Raw genomic sequence first — 15,555 nt, forward strand, 5'->3', positions numbered from 1 at the left:
AAATGGAAAAAAATCAGGCAGCACTCCAGTTCAAGGAAAAATTGTGGACTTTAGGCTACTTTCACACTTGCGTTTATTTGCGCTGCACGTGCGCAGTGCAAACACACATAAAAAACGCATCATGCGTTTTAATGCCTTGTGTTTTTGCGCATTTTTTTTTTTTAAAACCGCATGTCAGCGCTCCCATAGACTATAATGTGTTTTTGGGTGAATTTTGTGTGCATTGCGTGCGCATGCGTTTTTTTGAGACAGGTCGGACGCACAAAAAATGCAACAGGATGCATTTTGTGCCCCCTGGCGCACACTACAAAAAAACGCATGCACATACAAAAGCGTACAAACGCATGTCTATGCGCACCCATGTTAAGTATAGGAAAAAAAACGCATGCTTTTTTTGCGCAGAAACACAGCACAAAAAAACGCAAGTATGAAACCAGCCTTAATCCAGCGCCAAGTGGTGCAACGTTTTGAGCTCACAGCACGGTCTTTGTCAAGCACCATATAGATGGCTTAAAAAGGATTGATCCTACTGACAGATTCCCTTTCATAAATATGGATTGCTTGATCAACACCAAGCAATTGCATCAAAAATCTCTGTTATATTTATCTTCACTTAGGTGGCCAAAGTTGTAATTAATGTAAATATTTTTCTGTTTATTAAGAAATACTAAATTTTTTGGATACAATTCTCTAATCATTACAATAACGTGTGTCAACAAGTTATGAACAAAGAGCAACACACAATTCTATTAGCTTTAGTGCATGAATATATAATAACACTTACAGTTTCTAATTGATCCATAAGTTTAGACAGGAATTTACGACATTCTGGACTCTTGCTATCAATCTTCATTCCAGTTTGCATAGAATATAGTCGGCCTACAAACATGAAGACAACAATCAGTTAATACATGGCATTTACCATCATATCCACTTAGTATTATTTGCCTCTGCTCTCCCTCCTCTGCAGAATAGGGCCTGGTAATGCATACTGCACATTGATGGATTATCTGGATGGAAAAATCGATCATGTGCTGTTTGTGCGATGTGGACTTGAATAGCACATGGACCTAAAGCAGGGTTGTGTGAATGAGCGCTTATATTGGCGATTACACTCTGTGCTACATAGTTCAGTTGACAAAAAATGCCACCCAGCCACTCAGTGTTACCGAGGGATGGAAGATGATACACAGAAGGGCATAGGCTTACTATTGGTGTAAGGTACACTAGGTGGTCATGGTATGGAGGCATCTTTTGAGTGCTCTACAGTGCACTGGAATGTAGTGTTTGTACACGATATAGAGTTATCATTTGCCTCTGCATGGTACTGTTGTGTGGTCCTTTACAATAATGAAAGGGGTTTGGGTGCTGTAAAATTTGAGTACAGTATGCTGTATAACTTACATACTGTATATGGCGAGACATGTAATGAGCGATTGTATGATAAACTATTCGGAATACGAGGGCTATGTAATCCAACTTTGGCCCTGCACCCAAAATGGGCACCCCTTGTCAAAATTACTGCTATTGTGAATAGTTAGGCAAGTTGAAAATTAATGCATCTCTAAAAGGCCTAAAGTTAAAGATGACACGTTTCTTTTGTATTTTAGACAAATATATAAATATAAATAAAACTCATCTTTTACATTTTAAAAATTACAAACAGGTATAATGGGCCGATACAAAAGTTTAGGCACCCTTGGAGATTTGTGTTCTCAGATAGCTTATGTTCCAGATCATAATTAGCCTGTTAGGGTTATTACTTGTTGACCATCATCGTTAGGAAAGGCCAGGTGATGCAAACTTCCCAACTTTATAAAAACCCAGCCTCCTCTAACCTTGTGCCAAAAAAACAGCAATCATGGGTTCTTCTAAGAAGCTGCCTAGCACTCAGAAACTGGTGGAGGTCCACAAAGGAGGAGAAGGCTATAAAAGATAGCAAAGCATTTTCAAGTTGCCCTTTCATCAGTTTGAAATGTAATTAAGAAATGACAGTTAACAGGAACAATGGAGATAAAGATAAGGTCTGGATGACCAAGCAAAATTTCAGTGAGAGCTGCTCATAGGATTGCGACACAGGCAAATCAGAATCACCACTTGACTGCAAAAGACCTTCAGAAAGATTTAGTAGACTCTGGAGTACATTGTTTTACTGTTCAGATACACCAGCACAAATATGGCCTTCCTGGAAAAGTCATCAAAAGAAAACCTCTCCTACATTCTCACCATAAAATTTAGTGTCAGACGTATGCAAAAGAAAATCTAAACAAGCCTGATAAATTTTGGAAACTAGTTCTGTGGACCAATGAGGTTAAAATAGAACTCTTTGGTCGCAATGATGAAAGGCTTGTGTGGAGAAAAAAAAAAGAGCACAGAATTTCAGAAAAATAACATCTCACCAACCATGAAGCATGGGATTGGATCAATCAGGCTTTAGGGTTGTGATTCACAATGGAATGCTACTAAAATAATAATCATGCAGGGTGCCAAAACCTTTGCATGGGCCCATTTTCATTTTTGCAATTTATAAAATGTAAAAGATGAAAATATATACATTTTTTGCCTAAAAATACAAAGGCAATGTGTTATCTTAAACTTTAGAACTTTCAGAGATCATTTCATTTTCAACTTAACTGTTCACAATAACAGTCATTCTGACCAGGGGTGCCTAAACTTTTACATGCCACTGTATGTTAGGTAAAAACCAACGGTCGACAAAGTCGAGATAAAATAGACCCAACTGTCAGGAAGCAGTGAGGAAATGAAGCTTCATAAATAAGTCAAACTGAAGTAACGTTAGTCATAACCTGGAAGGTTATGAGCAAACACAACAATAACTGCAGGAAAACCGTCACTTTCCCGCTTAAACACCATGATGAAAGGCCACCCCATCTCTCCAACAGACAGAGGGTAAGGAAAAAAAATCATCAACGGTTATTGGACACTTAATAAACTTCAAGCTTACAACACTTTCCCTCATGCTAGGGAGCAATAGAGAGTCAGCACCATAACACGCATTGTAGATTTCTAAAGTCACGATGGGCATGAGAATTTCTCAATACAGAAGGCTGGGGAATATGCTTTTCTTCTACTTAAGATCATTCAGCATCACATGAAGTCAAAATCAAATCCCACTAGGTACATAATAGGCTTTTACACCCTCATTCAATAATGATTATAATTCTTTATTATTATTTTTTTAAGTAAGAACACCAGCCACATCAGTTCTATGAGTTTTACTCATGAATGCAGTGGTCTCCAAAGAAAACAAGGGGCACAAGAGAAAACAGTTAAGTGGCAATAATTAACGTCTTCAAGTTTACACAAGATGTTTCATTCATCAAGGGCCCTCCTAGGTGTGACAGTCTGCAGACGCCATCTGTGATCTTCTCATAGCTCAAGTTACTGTAATGCCCAGCATATCCTTGCAAAAGCGTAACAGCCCCTCAATAACTGGAAGAATCAAGACAATATATTCCTTCAAATCTTCCTATCAGCAATGTTGACTCTGGCAGGGAGGGGTAGGCCTTCATCCAACAACCTTTCAGTGTTGGTCCTACAGACCCTGGGACACATTTGGACTACATTCTAAAATAACGGCCAACAAAGGAACATCTGGATTGGATAAGGGGGTGATCTATTCAGAGTGGGAGACTTCTGGAGCGGCTTCACTTTATTCTAATGTATCCATCTATGGATCAAATACACTCTATTATATATTTACTAGATGTGTGCCAGATGCTATCGCATCGGGATGGCAGTAACATCACGATGGGGGCAGCTTTGTGGCGCTGGGGTGTGGCGGCCCACTTCCATGCAGTCACAACCAGCAGGAAAGACGGTGTTTTGCGGCCTGTGGTGGAGATGGTGTGTGGCGCCACCAGAGGGTGGCAGCACACAATCTCCAGCACATGCCTCAAGCTGCAGTCTTTCCTGCCGGCTGTGACTGCACGGATGTGTGTGGGCAGGCAGCGGCGGGATCCGACGCGTGTAGTCAGGCGGTGGGTCCTGGTGGGGGGGTCTGGCGGCGGCATCCCTCTCATTACTCCCTCATTACACCCCCTCATTATACCCCCCCTTCATTACACCTCGTGATCACAGTGCCGGCCTGGATCCGAGCGGCAGCTGGGATCCCAGCAGCGTTCGGGATCGCAGCGGTGGCCTGGATCTGAGCGGCGGAACTTAGGGATCGCAGCTGCGTCTTGGATCTGAGCAGCATCACTTGGGTGTTCCAAAGTGGCTGTCGGCGTACTTCCGATGCGGCGCAGTGGATTGTGGGATTCGGGGACATCCAGCCGGAAGTGGATGACAGACTAATATATATATATATATATATATATATATATATATATATATATATATATATATATATATATATATATATATATATAGATATATATACACACACACACACATACATACATATATATATATATATACACACACATACACACACATACACACACAGAGAAAGAGAGAGAGATTCTCAATAGGAAGAAACAAGCTAATAACACAAGCTGCTACATCCACTATTGATTACAATGCACAATTATTTTGCAACTCTCCCATAGGCACATCACATTTAACAAAAAATTACAGGAGCACTTAATTTTCTACATCCATGCTCCAGCCAACGTATGGTGTGGGACCTCCACATGGCAGTTAGATACAGCTGTAAGTCCATTTAAGCTGGGAATATTCTCTGCATAGTGCACATGAGATTTCTAAAAAGCTCATACAAAATGCAAGTACTGTGACATACAGCAAATCTTCCATTAAGAAATCTGCTGCCTTTGCACCCCTTTGGAACATACACTTAAAGACAACCTGTCAGCAGCATTGTGCTCATTGTGCTCAGTAACTTACACACAGTCAGGTTGGTGTTGTTATACTGATTAAAATGATACATTGATTGATGAAATCTGTCTTGTGGTTGTTGTTTAAACTTTATTTTCAGTTTTGAGTTAATGATATGCTCGTGCTCCGGGACGGGCCTGTGGGGGGTCTTCATGTGGTGCTCTAGGTATTCATGTGTATGGCTTCTGACAGGTCATTGATTCCTCAGTGACCTGCCCCCTAGTTTACATAATGAATATTATATATACACATATTGAAAAAAAAAATCCTTCTGCAGGCAGTCGCCAGCCGTGGCACCTGGGCTGCAGCATAATGGCATATGTACTGTGTGTAAAAAAGTGGCTGTCCTTGGGGTGAGATGGGGGTGCGGGCCGCGGCGACCAGTTTGTCAAACTCATGCAAGCAGCAGCTTTCCTTACGTCAAATCTTTCACCAGCTGGAGGAAGATTTGTGGCAAGGCACACATGGAGGCATCTTGATCAATCCGCCCCTCATTAAGACTAACATGAAGATCACCAGCCTTAATGAATCGGGCGTCATGGCCTCAAAGCCTCATGCCGTGTTGTGGCAAAATGCAATAAAACTGCGATTAAACAGTAACGTGTAGATACCCTTAGATCTTGTTCTAGTAGGTTTTTGAACACCAAGCATCAGCTTTCTTCTGTCTCCACATTTAAGACACATGAACAGTCAAGAGTTTTCCTGTGTGTGGACGAGTTGGGAAATAGAACTGTTGCAAGTACAGTATATCGCTTTGGGAAATGTTTACTAGGAGCAGATTGAAGGTTTTCGATAGTCATATGAAAGGCATGCAGAATTCCTTGTCCGTGTGGCAACCCCATTAATATGCATGAACTTGACACATTTTGGGAGGCACGGTGACTCAGTGTTTAGCACTGCAGCACTGGAGTCCTGGGTTCAACTCCCACCAAGGACAAGATCTGCAATGAGTTTGTATGGGTTTCCGCCCACACTCCAAAGATAAATAATTTAGATTATGAGACCCAATGGGGAAAGTGATGAAAATGTATCTAAATGGTGAAGGAATAGAACGGCTCTATATAAGCATAATAAATATATAAATAACATAGATTTAAATATAACCTTAAAGGAATAGGTCACCACATTTTTGAAAGCAGAAACCTCGATTCCGGCAATGTGTGACTTACTTTACTGGGTGCAGTAGTTTAGATTTACAACTGTTTGATCTACTGCAGATCTAGCAGTTCTCTGAATGCTAAGCTCTGTATAACACCACCCACACCACTGACTGGCAGCTTTCAGAAAGCTGCCATGTAGTCCTCTAGTGATGATCTGCTGCTAAATCAGTGATTTTTAAACACTAAACTAAGAAGCCCAGTAAGTGACATTATTGGAATCAGTTATAGGAATTGGAATCTCTACATTATGCTGCTCTCAGATTACATATAAAACATATGTTTTAAGATGACTTGTTTTTTTCCGTCATCCGTAGATCTCCTGAAACTAACGCTTTTATCTAACATAGTGTACAGCTTGTTGCCAAGAAGATCAACCATCAGAACATGGCCAAGTACGCGCAGTAGTTACATTCCAGGCTGAGGCTTTTACTCACGACAGCCCAGCTACCTGTTTCCAACCCATAAATTTCTATAGAGCAGATAACTGCTCATCTCCCCCTCTGTCAGCTCCTGACCTGTTATCAGTCCTGCAAAATCACAGGCTTAACAAAAGTTTTGCCAATGATACAGTTAAACTACTTGACCAGAACGGTCACTTTAAGAGGAATGCCCACTCCGCAAATAACAAGAAAGCGAGACCGGAAAGCTGCTAAAAACTTAAGTAGAGAATAACCCTTATTTTAAATCAGATCCACGACTAGATTTCACAATAGAAAATATATACATCTTTTAATTAATACCCTGGGGTTGATGAGGCTGCCATATTTACTTTAAAAAAAAAAAATCTATATTACAATGGCTGTATACTCCACAACTTAAAAGAGCATTTTATGTGGAAAACTTCCACAAAGCATTATGCCAAAGTTTTCCTAATAAAATGCTCATTTTAATCAAATGATTACACATTCTTTCTGACATGTATTTTCAAAGTAAGTAAACCAGTCTTATCAGATCTAAGAGCTCTAAATGTAACAATGTGTGGCAACTGGATATGAAGACTCACCTGCTTTTAAAGTCTTATGATGCTTTGTGCAGTTTACATTTTGTGTAAAAATATTGGAGGATATATACATTTACCCTGTCCATATAAGACAAAGGGTCAACTATTAAAGCTGTCAAAAAAAGACAAAATGACTTCACTTGGTAACTAGAGTAAACTTCCAAAGGCAGCAGTGAGTAATCCGCATGGAGTACATCAGGAGTCTTTACAGCTGACAATAAACTCACATCCCACTGTGGCCGTCACAAGGATGGATTGCATTACACCGGCATATTTACTATATCTGTTGAAAGGTGAAAAGTAGAACAGTAATAAAAAAATATGACATAATGCAGCTTTTCACAGCTAGAAGTCAATGCTTGGTTTAGTGACGCTAGATGCTATAGCTAACTGGTCCCCTTAAAAAGGGAGCGTGGTGGACCTCTGGCATGGCCAGGCAGGTCAGTGCACCATTCTCCCCACGCTTTCCATACATTTCTAAGGACAGAGCGATTGCTTGTCCAGAGCGATATCTGTCTGCGAAAGAAAACTCAGCAAGCCAGGGCGGTCAATTACCAGAGAGGGAGAAGGGCTATCAGGGAGTGGAGCGGTACACTGAGCCTCTGGACCACAGCAAGAGTGCCTGGGGAGCAGCCTAATTAACATCTGAATAAACAGAATTTTCTGCAGAACACAGCCGGTAAAATACTGAAAGGTGCAATTTTTATTGGGGCTGTATCCCCTACTAGGTCATGTGCCTAGCTTAGAATGTTAGACTCCCCCAAACCACATATATGAATATGCAGATCTGTGAAATGTAAAACCACTGCCACCTTTATATCTTACGCCTGTTGCTGCTGAATGACATGTAAAGTGCTCTGGATGTGACTGAGCACTTAACAAGTCTCTGCCTCTCATTGTTTCTCTTCATTAATAGTTTACTGTCTGATTTCCTTGCCTAGCTCCTGATGTCACAGAAGGCTGACTTTCAGTCAAAGGAAAGAGACTGGTGCTGGATGGGGAAGCAAAGGCAAGGCAAGTGCTGTGTCACGCCCAGAGCACTTAATGCCTCATATGCATATTAACAAAATGATAAATACTCGGGAATGTAGAAAAAGACTGAAATATAAATCCTCGGACATTTCTAGATCTTCCAAGACCTGCATGTATATATGAGGCTCGGGGCTGGGATTATTCTTACTGACAGATTCCCTTTAAGTGCATCTCCTGGCAAGAAATGCTTGGTTTGGGAGAGATCTTCCAGACTCTGAACGGCACAGCCATTATCTATCAAATGAAACATTTACTTCTATGATACAGATGAGCCGATGGTATAAGAATCCACCTATAAAGTCTATGAAACGGTCTGCACAGAAGCATGGGTAGCATCCTATACAGGAATAAATGTGATGTGCCTCAAATATCTAACTAATCCAGAGAGATCAGTAGTGCAAGTGCTCCGACATATCGGGGGTAAATGCAGGATGTTCAAGGGGGGCTTCAAGTGCCTTCATACTCACATCGCAGGCAGCCACATGTTTCTGATCATTGGGACTTTACCAAGTTTTTTTCATAATGGCATTACACATTTTTACATGGATTGGTTTGGGGATAGAGAGGAATACCATCATACTCGTGGTGGTATACAATGGTTTAATGGATGATACCAAATACGACTGATGGTCATAGGTGAAAGAGTATAGGCATGCATTATGTATGATGGTTAGGGGTTAATAACTAACAGCCCTGAATGTGTATGGCACTTTAGTAGTTAACTATGCATTGTAATGAAAATTTTTAGATATGGTCTAGGGTAGTACAAGGGCTAAAAGTGTACCCAATTTAAAAAAAAAAAAAAAAACAACACACACACAATATTCAGCTTTATGAGCAGAAAAAAAAAAAAGTTATAGCTAACAGAATTCCGCAATGTATAAACATTACTTTCTCTGTAAATCTTTGTGTGTAAAAGTAGTAAAAACAAAAAATCCCTATGTAATTCTGATATCCCTGAAAGAAATGTACATACTAATATCAGTCTATGATAATTGTGGATGCTGTTAACTAATATAAAAAGGCCCCAATTCCGTTCCACTAGAGGGAGCTCAGTGCACAGAGATTTTTACATGTCTCATGTCTAGAGAGCTCCACCTAGGGGTGGCAGAAACAATTACAGCCAGTAAGTGTAATTTTTTTTTGTCTTAATCAAATGTCACCAAGAAACTATCCTTGCATAATACTAATTTATCAAGAATTAACAGGCTACTATTACTACAAAATGGTCATTTGAATATTGTAAGAGGTAAAATACTTTTCTCACCTACACAGAATAGAAAATGCCTGGGGTTTGGGCCTTTAAATATGAGAATTATGCAACTGCATTGCTTAGAAACATACACAAAAGAACAACAAGAAACTGCTGATGCTACTAGCCATCGTGTGTACCTTGCATTATGTGATGCTCCGAATGTTCTTGTTTGTTTCCAGGAACAAAGAATAAGAAGACACACACTGAAATGCACTTTTTGCTAAGACGTCCGTCATCGTGGAAATCTAGCCTAGAAATATGTCAATCTGTGTTAGCAATGGGGACATGGCAGATTAGTGCAGTAACGTGTTTCAGCATTTTATGTAAGCAGCATTATCCAATACAGACATTCACGTTGTGGTGTTATTGCTGCGGAGCACATAGCGCGGAGTCTAGGAACATCTATAATGCAAGGCACCGAGCCTGGCGGCCACACTACAATGGAGGAGTGACGTCTACCATCACACTGAAGAGGGAGGATCCACAACACGCCATGCTGGCTTTATACATCTCATACAACCATCACGTTCCCACCCTTGTGCCATGCACACTAGCTACAGATAATACCTGGCTTCCCCCAACTGATAAGCATATAAAATGTAACTTATCATATCGATTAAAACATCGATGTCTACACTGCTTAAAATCAGGAGTAGAAAAAAATAGAAGGTAAACTGCTAAAGAAAACTGGTATATGGAAAATGCAGTCCCACTAAAGTGGTTAGAATTTATGAATAATGAATATTCTCCTCCCGGCTGATGAATGGAAGTAATGCGAGCTCTAAAGCAATCAGTATTAGGGCCGGGGTCACACGACTGCATTTTCTCTCATCCGAAAAAATCAGCCTGATTAGGCTAATCACAAACGATCAGAGCGAGATCATAGTGTGATCCAATTTTCTCGGATATGGAGAAGATGAGGGGTAAAAAAAAAAAAGTTTCTCCATTCGGTCACTCCATAAAAATCGCACTGCACTCAGAAGTCATTTTTTGACAGACCCATTGGCTTGCATGAGTGATCCAAATTTGAAATGCAAATTGTGTATGCTGTGATTTTTTTTTCCTCAGATTCCGTCCCCAAACAAAAATCTGACATAGGCCCATAGAATACCATTGGTCTGAGTGCGATCTGATGTTTTGTCGGAACATAAGTGGACAGAAATTATGGTTGTCTGCACGAACCGGATTCTGCTGCAGATCCGCCACGGATTTGGCACTGCGGATCCGCAGCAGATTCTCCTGCGTTGTATAGTACCATTATATTCAATCTCTATATATAAAACTGAATGTATGTATACATATGTATGTATGTGTATCACCAACCAATCACGAAACATCTTTCATTTCACCAGAGCTGTTCAAAAAAAGCTGAGCTGTGATTGGTTGCTATGAACAACAGTTTTCCTTGCAACCAATCACTAAGCATCTCTCATTTCACCAGAGCTGGTGAAAAGTAGCGGAGCTGTGTGATTGGTTGCTATGAGCAAGTTTCCCACTTGACAACACCTCAGCAAACACTGACATGGTGGGAGAAACCAGGCATCAACGGGAAGGGCTGTGGAGTCGGAGTCGTGGAGTCGGAGGTCATTTTGGTGGAGTCGGTATAAAATGGACCGACTCAGACTCCTAAAATATATAATAAATTGGGTACAGTAATTCAATGCAGAATGTGCTGAATATTTTTTCATAGGAATTTGGGAAAGTTATGAAATGTCCTATAAATGGCTGTTCTATTCCTGATCTAACGCTACATTCACACACAGCATTTTTCCTGCGTTTTTTAAGGATACGTTTTTCAGCTGCAAAACCAGATCAGCTTTTTAAAAAACCGCGTCACCTGAAAGGTTTTTGAGCTCATAGATAATGTTTTCAATAGCAATTAGAATCTGCTCTATCTATCCATTTATCCATATCTGTCTATCCATATCATATCTGTACCAAAAAGAATGAAAGCCGGGTAGCACACAGACTAAGGGTCCCGTCACATTTAGCGAAGCACCAGCGATCCAGACAATGATACGATCCGGTCAGGATCGCTGGTACATCGCTAAATGGTCGCTAGTGAGCTGCCACACAGGCAGATCTCACCAGCGACGTAGCAGCGGTCCTTACTTACCTGTCAGACGCGGCGATGAAAACGTCCTTCCGCCCGCGTCCACGCGTCGCTCGTCGGCGCCAGCAGGAAGCAGCCGACGAGAAACGGTCCAGGACTTTCTCGCGCGATCAGCGATAGCCAGCAGGGAAGGTAAGTATCACACATAGCGATATCGCTAGCAATATCGCTGCTGCATCAGAAAATCGGCGACACTTAAGCGATATCGCTAGCGATCTCGCTTAGTGTGACGGGGCCTTAACACTCCTTTTTTTAGCACCAGTCAGGTACACCTCATAGCTGCCCAAAAGGACGCCCAGGACAGGCATTGCTCATTTTCAGTAACACATCAACATCAATTGATAGTTGGAATAATTAGACTGCATTCATCACCACATCTTCTTAAGGTGCAGGCTTTATTTCCAAATGTAGGGGTGTGCAGTATGAGGTTCTGCCCCCCCCCTAGGTTTGATCCTGTCTTTGCCCATGGTGTGAATGTAGCCTGAGGATCTAGGCTTTGTCTTAGCCAAGTCATAGTGTTTTTTTTATTTTATATATATATATATATATAAAGCAAAAGGGCCAACAAGTGCTAAACATCTCTGGGAACTCCTTCAAGACTGTTGGAAGACAATTTCCGGTGACTACCTCTTGAAGCTCATCAAGAGAATGCCAAGAGTGTGAAAAGCAGTAATCAAAGCAAAAGGTGGCTACTTTGAAGAACCTAGAATATAAGACATATTTTCAGTTGTTTCACACTTTTTTGTTAATTATATAATTCCACATGTGTTAATTCATAGTTTTGATGCCTTAGAGTGAATCTACAATTTTCATAGTCATGAAAATAAAGCAAACTCTTTGAATGAGAAGGTTTGTCCAAACTTTTGGTCTGTACTGTATATATGTAATCGATATTACATATTTACATTTTATTACAGTTTTCTGTGTTCTAAAGTTGTATCCCAATAAATATATCTTATGTTCTATATAAATATCTTGATTATTGTATCATAAAAATGATTAAATGTCTGATGTTCGCATTGTACTAAAATACATTTTTCACTTAAATATAAGCAATATATGTGGGAGTCGGAGTCAATGTAAGGGAAATTGAGGAGTCAGAGTCTGAGTCGCAGGTTTGCTTTACCGACTCCACAGCCCGGGAACATAAGCTCCCAGCCATTGTCTGCCCCCCAGATAGGAGCACAGAGCACATGACAGAAATGAATCCCCCTCCCCTCCCATGCCCATATACACATCCTCCATCCCATAGGCACATCTTACCTCTTAAAGGGATCTCCGGTATGGAAGTCAGGGCAAATCCATCCAGCGCTTTGGTTTTGACCCCAGGCCTCTCAAAGGGATCCCCGGTATGGAAGTTAGGACCGTTTCACTCAGCTCTGTGGTTCTGACCCCAGGGTCTCTTAAGGGATCATTGGTATGCAAGTTAGGGCAAATCCACTCAGCGTTTTGGTACTGACCCCAGGCCTTTCTTAAAGGGATCTCCAGTATGGAAGGCATGGCAAATCCATCCAGTGCTTTGGCTCTGACCCCATGCCTCTCTTAAAGGGATCCCCAGTATTGAAGTCAGGGCAATTGCCTTCAAATGCTCTGGTACTGACCCCAGGCTCTCTTAAAGGGATCTCCTGTACGGAAGTTAGGGAAAATCCATCAGCACTCTGATTCTGACCCCCGGGTTCTATTGAAGGGATCATTGGTATGCAAGTCAGGGCAAATCCACTCAGTGCTCTGGTTCTGACGTCACGCCTCTCTTAAAGGGATTCCCGGTATGGAAGTTAGGACCGTTCCACTCAGCGCTCTGGTTCTGACCCCAGGCTGACGGGATGATGTGGGATATTAGGGGTAGTCTGGTGGCTCTGGTTGACGGGATGATGCGGGATATTAGGGGTAGTAGTCTGGGGGCTGTGATGGGATGATGTGGGATATTACTGGTAGTTGTCCGTTGGCTCTGGCTCATGGGATGATGTGGGATATTAGGGGTATTAGTCTGGCGGCTGTGACAGGATGATGTGGGATATTAGTGGTAGTAGTCCTGTGGCTCTGGCTGACGGGATGATGTGGGATATTAGGGGTAGTAGTCAGATGGCTTTGACGTGATGTGGGATATTACGGGTAGTAGTCCGGTGGCTCTGGGTGATGGGACGATGTGGAATATTAGGGGTAGTAGTCCGGTAGCTCTGGCTGATGGGATGATGTGGGATATTATAGTGAATGTGGCTATGCGGAGTGGGCAGGGCTGTACACTCAGCTTTATATATAGATATAATCATTATAATTTGTTATAACTAACCGTAGTTAGTTAGTTACTATACCCGGGCAGCGCCGGGCTCTTCAGGTATTGTAAAATTAAATCGGCTGTGCACATGCTACGGAAAAATCCGTGCCGAAACATAGCGGTTTTGAATCCACAGCATGTCAATTTTTTGTGCGGATTCCATAGCGTTTTTACACCTCTTTCATTATAAGAATCCGCAGATGTAAAAACGCAGGTGAAATCCTCTCAATATGTGCAGAAAATCCGCAGTAAATCCGCACTAAATCCGCAGGTAAAACGCAGGTCATTTTACCTGCGGATTTAGCAAAATGCGCACAGAAAAATCTGCAGCAGAATCCGCAACTTGTGCACATACCCTTAGAGAAATACAATATAGTCTAACGGGAAGCTTTTAAAGAGCTACGGAATAAGGATACATATATATGCACAACTCGCCTATAGCCCTGTAACGTCCTTTAAAGACAAATTGATGTGCATCATGGAAATTGCATTTGAGAAAGGAATCATTTCCAAGAAAGTTCTTCATGGCCTAGTAGTGTAGTTTCCTGCCCAAGGTTCACAAGGACCCGGCCTATCCGCCAGGGCGTCCTACTATCTCTGGCATTGGGGGGCTATGTGACCACATATGTAAAGTTATTGAACACTATTTGCGAGCTCCGGTGGAAATGCTGCCCTTTTTATGTCTAGGACACTATAAACTAGACAGCCCATCTCTGGAACCAGAGATTCTCCTAGTTGTAGCAGATCGATATCACTATACATGAGCATTCATCATGAGGATGGTCCTGAGGCCTCACAATTTTATCTGGAGTTCAGCATTTTGGATGCTGATTTATGCAAGTTGGTGTTGGACTTGTTGTGACTTAATTTCTTTACATTTAAAGAATTTCTTTTTACAGAAGCGTGGTACAGCCAATTCCTCCGAGCAAGGAGAATATGTACATCTGATGACTTGTTCAAGAGACATGCTGTGGACCATGGGTGGAGATTTACGGATTGGGGGTACCGTAAACGCAGCATAAAGAAGGGTTATGTGAGAGCAAAAAAAGCAAGGAGAAATTATCTATTGCGTGCCATTTTTGGTCAACATTTCTTGATACTTATGACTGACCCTCTCTTATGTAAACACCTATCTGCATCTCCACTAATGATGGCACGTAGGAGCAGAAACCTAATATGTACATGTCATGAGTCATCATGTGACCAAATCCCCATCTCTCTTAACACTGGGGTAAAAAGAAAGATTTTTCCCGAGTGGTGAACATCTCGCATGCAGGAATCACCAAACGGCCTCAGAGAATTTAAGATCAATGATAATATCACCTGTACTATTTCACATGTAGTTTATTAAGACAGCTGTAGCTGTAATTTGATCTACATTGGATTTACAGCCCGTGAATTGTGTGTGAGAACACCTGAACACAAAGACATTAGGGCCGCCCGTGATGCGGATGACGTGGACTGCCTTAAAATAATTCCTAGACACTTTAAACTACAACATAATTGTAATCCCAGTGAACTAACGATACGGGGGAAGTGATCGTGTACGCATGGCCATCAAAAGTGGGTTTACAGTAAGTATCCTCACACAGGATGCCAATGGATCTCGATCTTGGGCATGATGGTACCGGTGGGCCTCAATGAACAACTAAGTTTTGCCTCTTTCTTATAGTGAAGTCTCTGGACTTTTTTTTTTTTTTTTTTGTTTCCAGTCATTTGACGTGATGTATCAATGAGTTCATTTACAAAGCATCCCATAATACAACTGATATCTAGTAAGTCTGGACTTTATCAGTTGGCGTAAGTAGTCACCGTGGTTCACGAATGGCCGATGACTCGTACAATGTGTTCTTCAGTGCATTT

At 41.5% G+C, this 15,555-nt stretch overlaps 1 protein-coding gene across 2 annotated transcripts in view; it reads right to left on the reverse strand.

Annotated features, from left to right (window-relative positions):
* The window catches only part of VTA1 (vesicle trafficking 1), a 322,571-nt gene that overhangs the window by 234,287 nt on the left and 72,729 nt on the right, over positions 1 to 15,555 (reverse strand). For both annotated transcript variants that reach the window (XM_073557711.1, XM_073557712.1), the window contains exon 2: positions 785 to 879. In XM_073557711.1, coding sequence (XP_073413812.1) covers positions 785 to 879 — 95 coding nt within the window. The remainder of the gene's footprint in view (positions 1 to 784; positions 880 to 15,555) is intronic.

The sequence above is a fragment of the Dendrobates tinctorius genome, unplaced genomic scaffold, assembly GCF_039654945.1.
Source record: "Dendrobates tinctorius isolate UK_male_01 unplaced genomic scaffold, ASM3965494v1 ptg000250l, whole genome shotgun sequence".
NCBI classification, from domain to species: domain Eukaryota; kingdom Metazoa; phylum Chordata; class Amphibia; order Anura; family Dendrobatidae; genus Dendrobates; species Dendrobates tinctorius.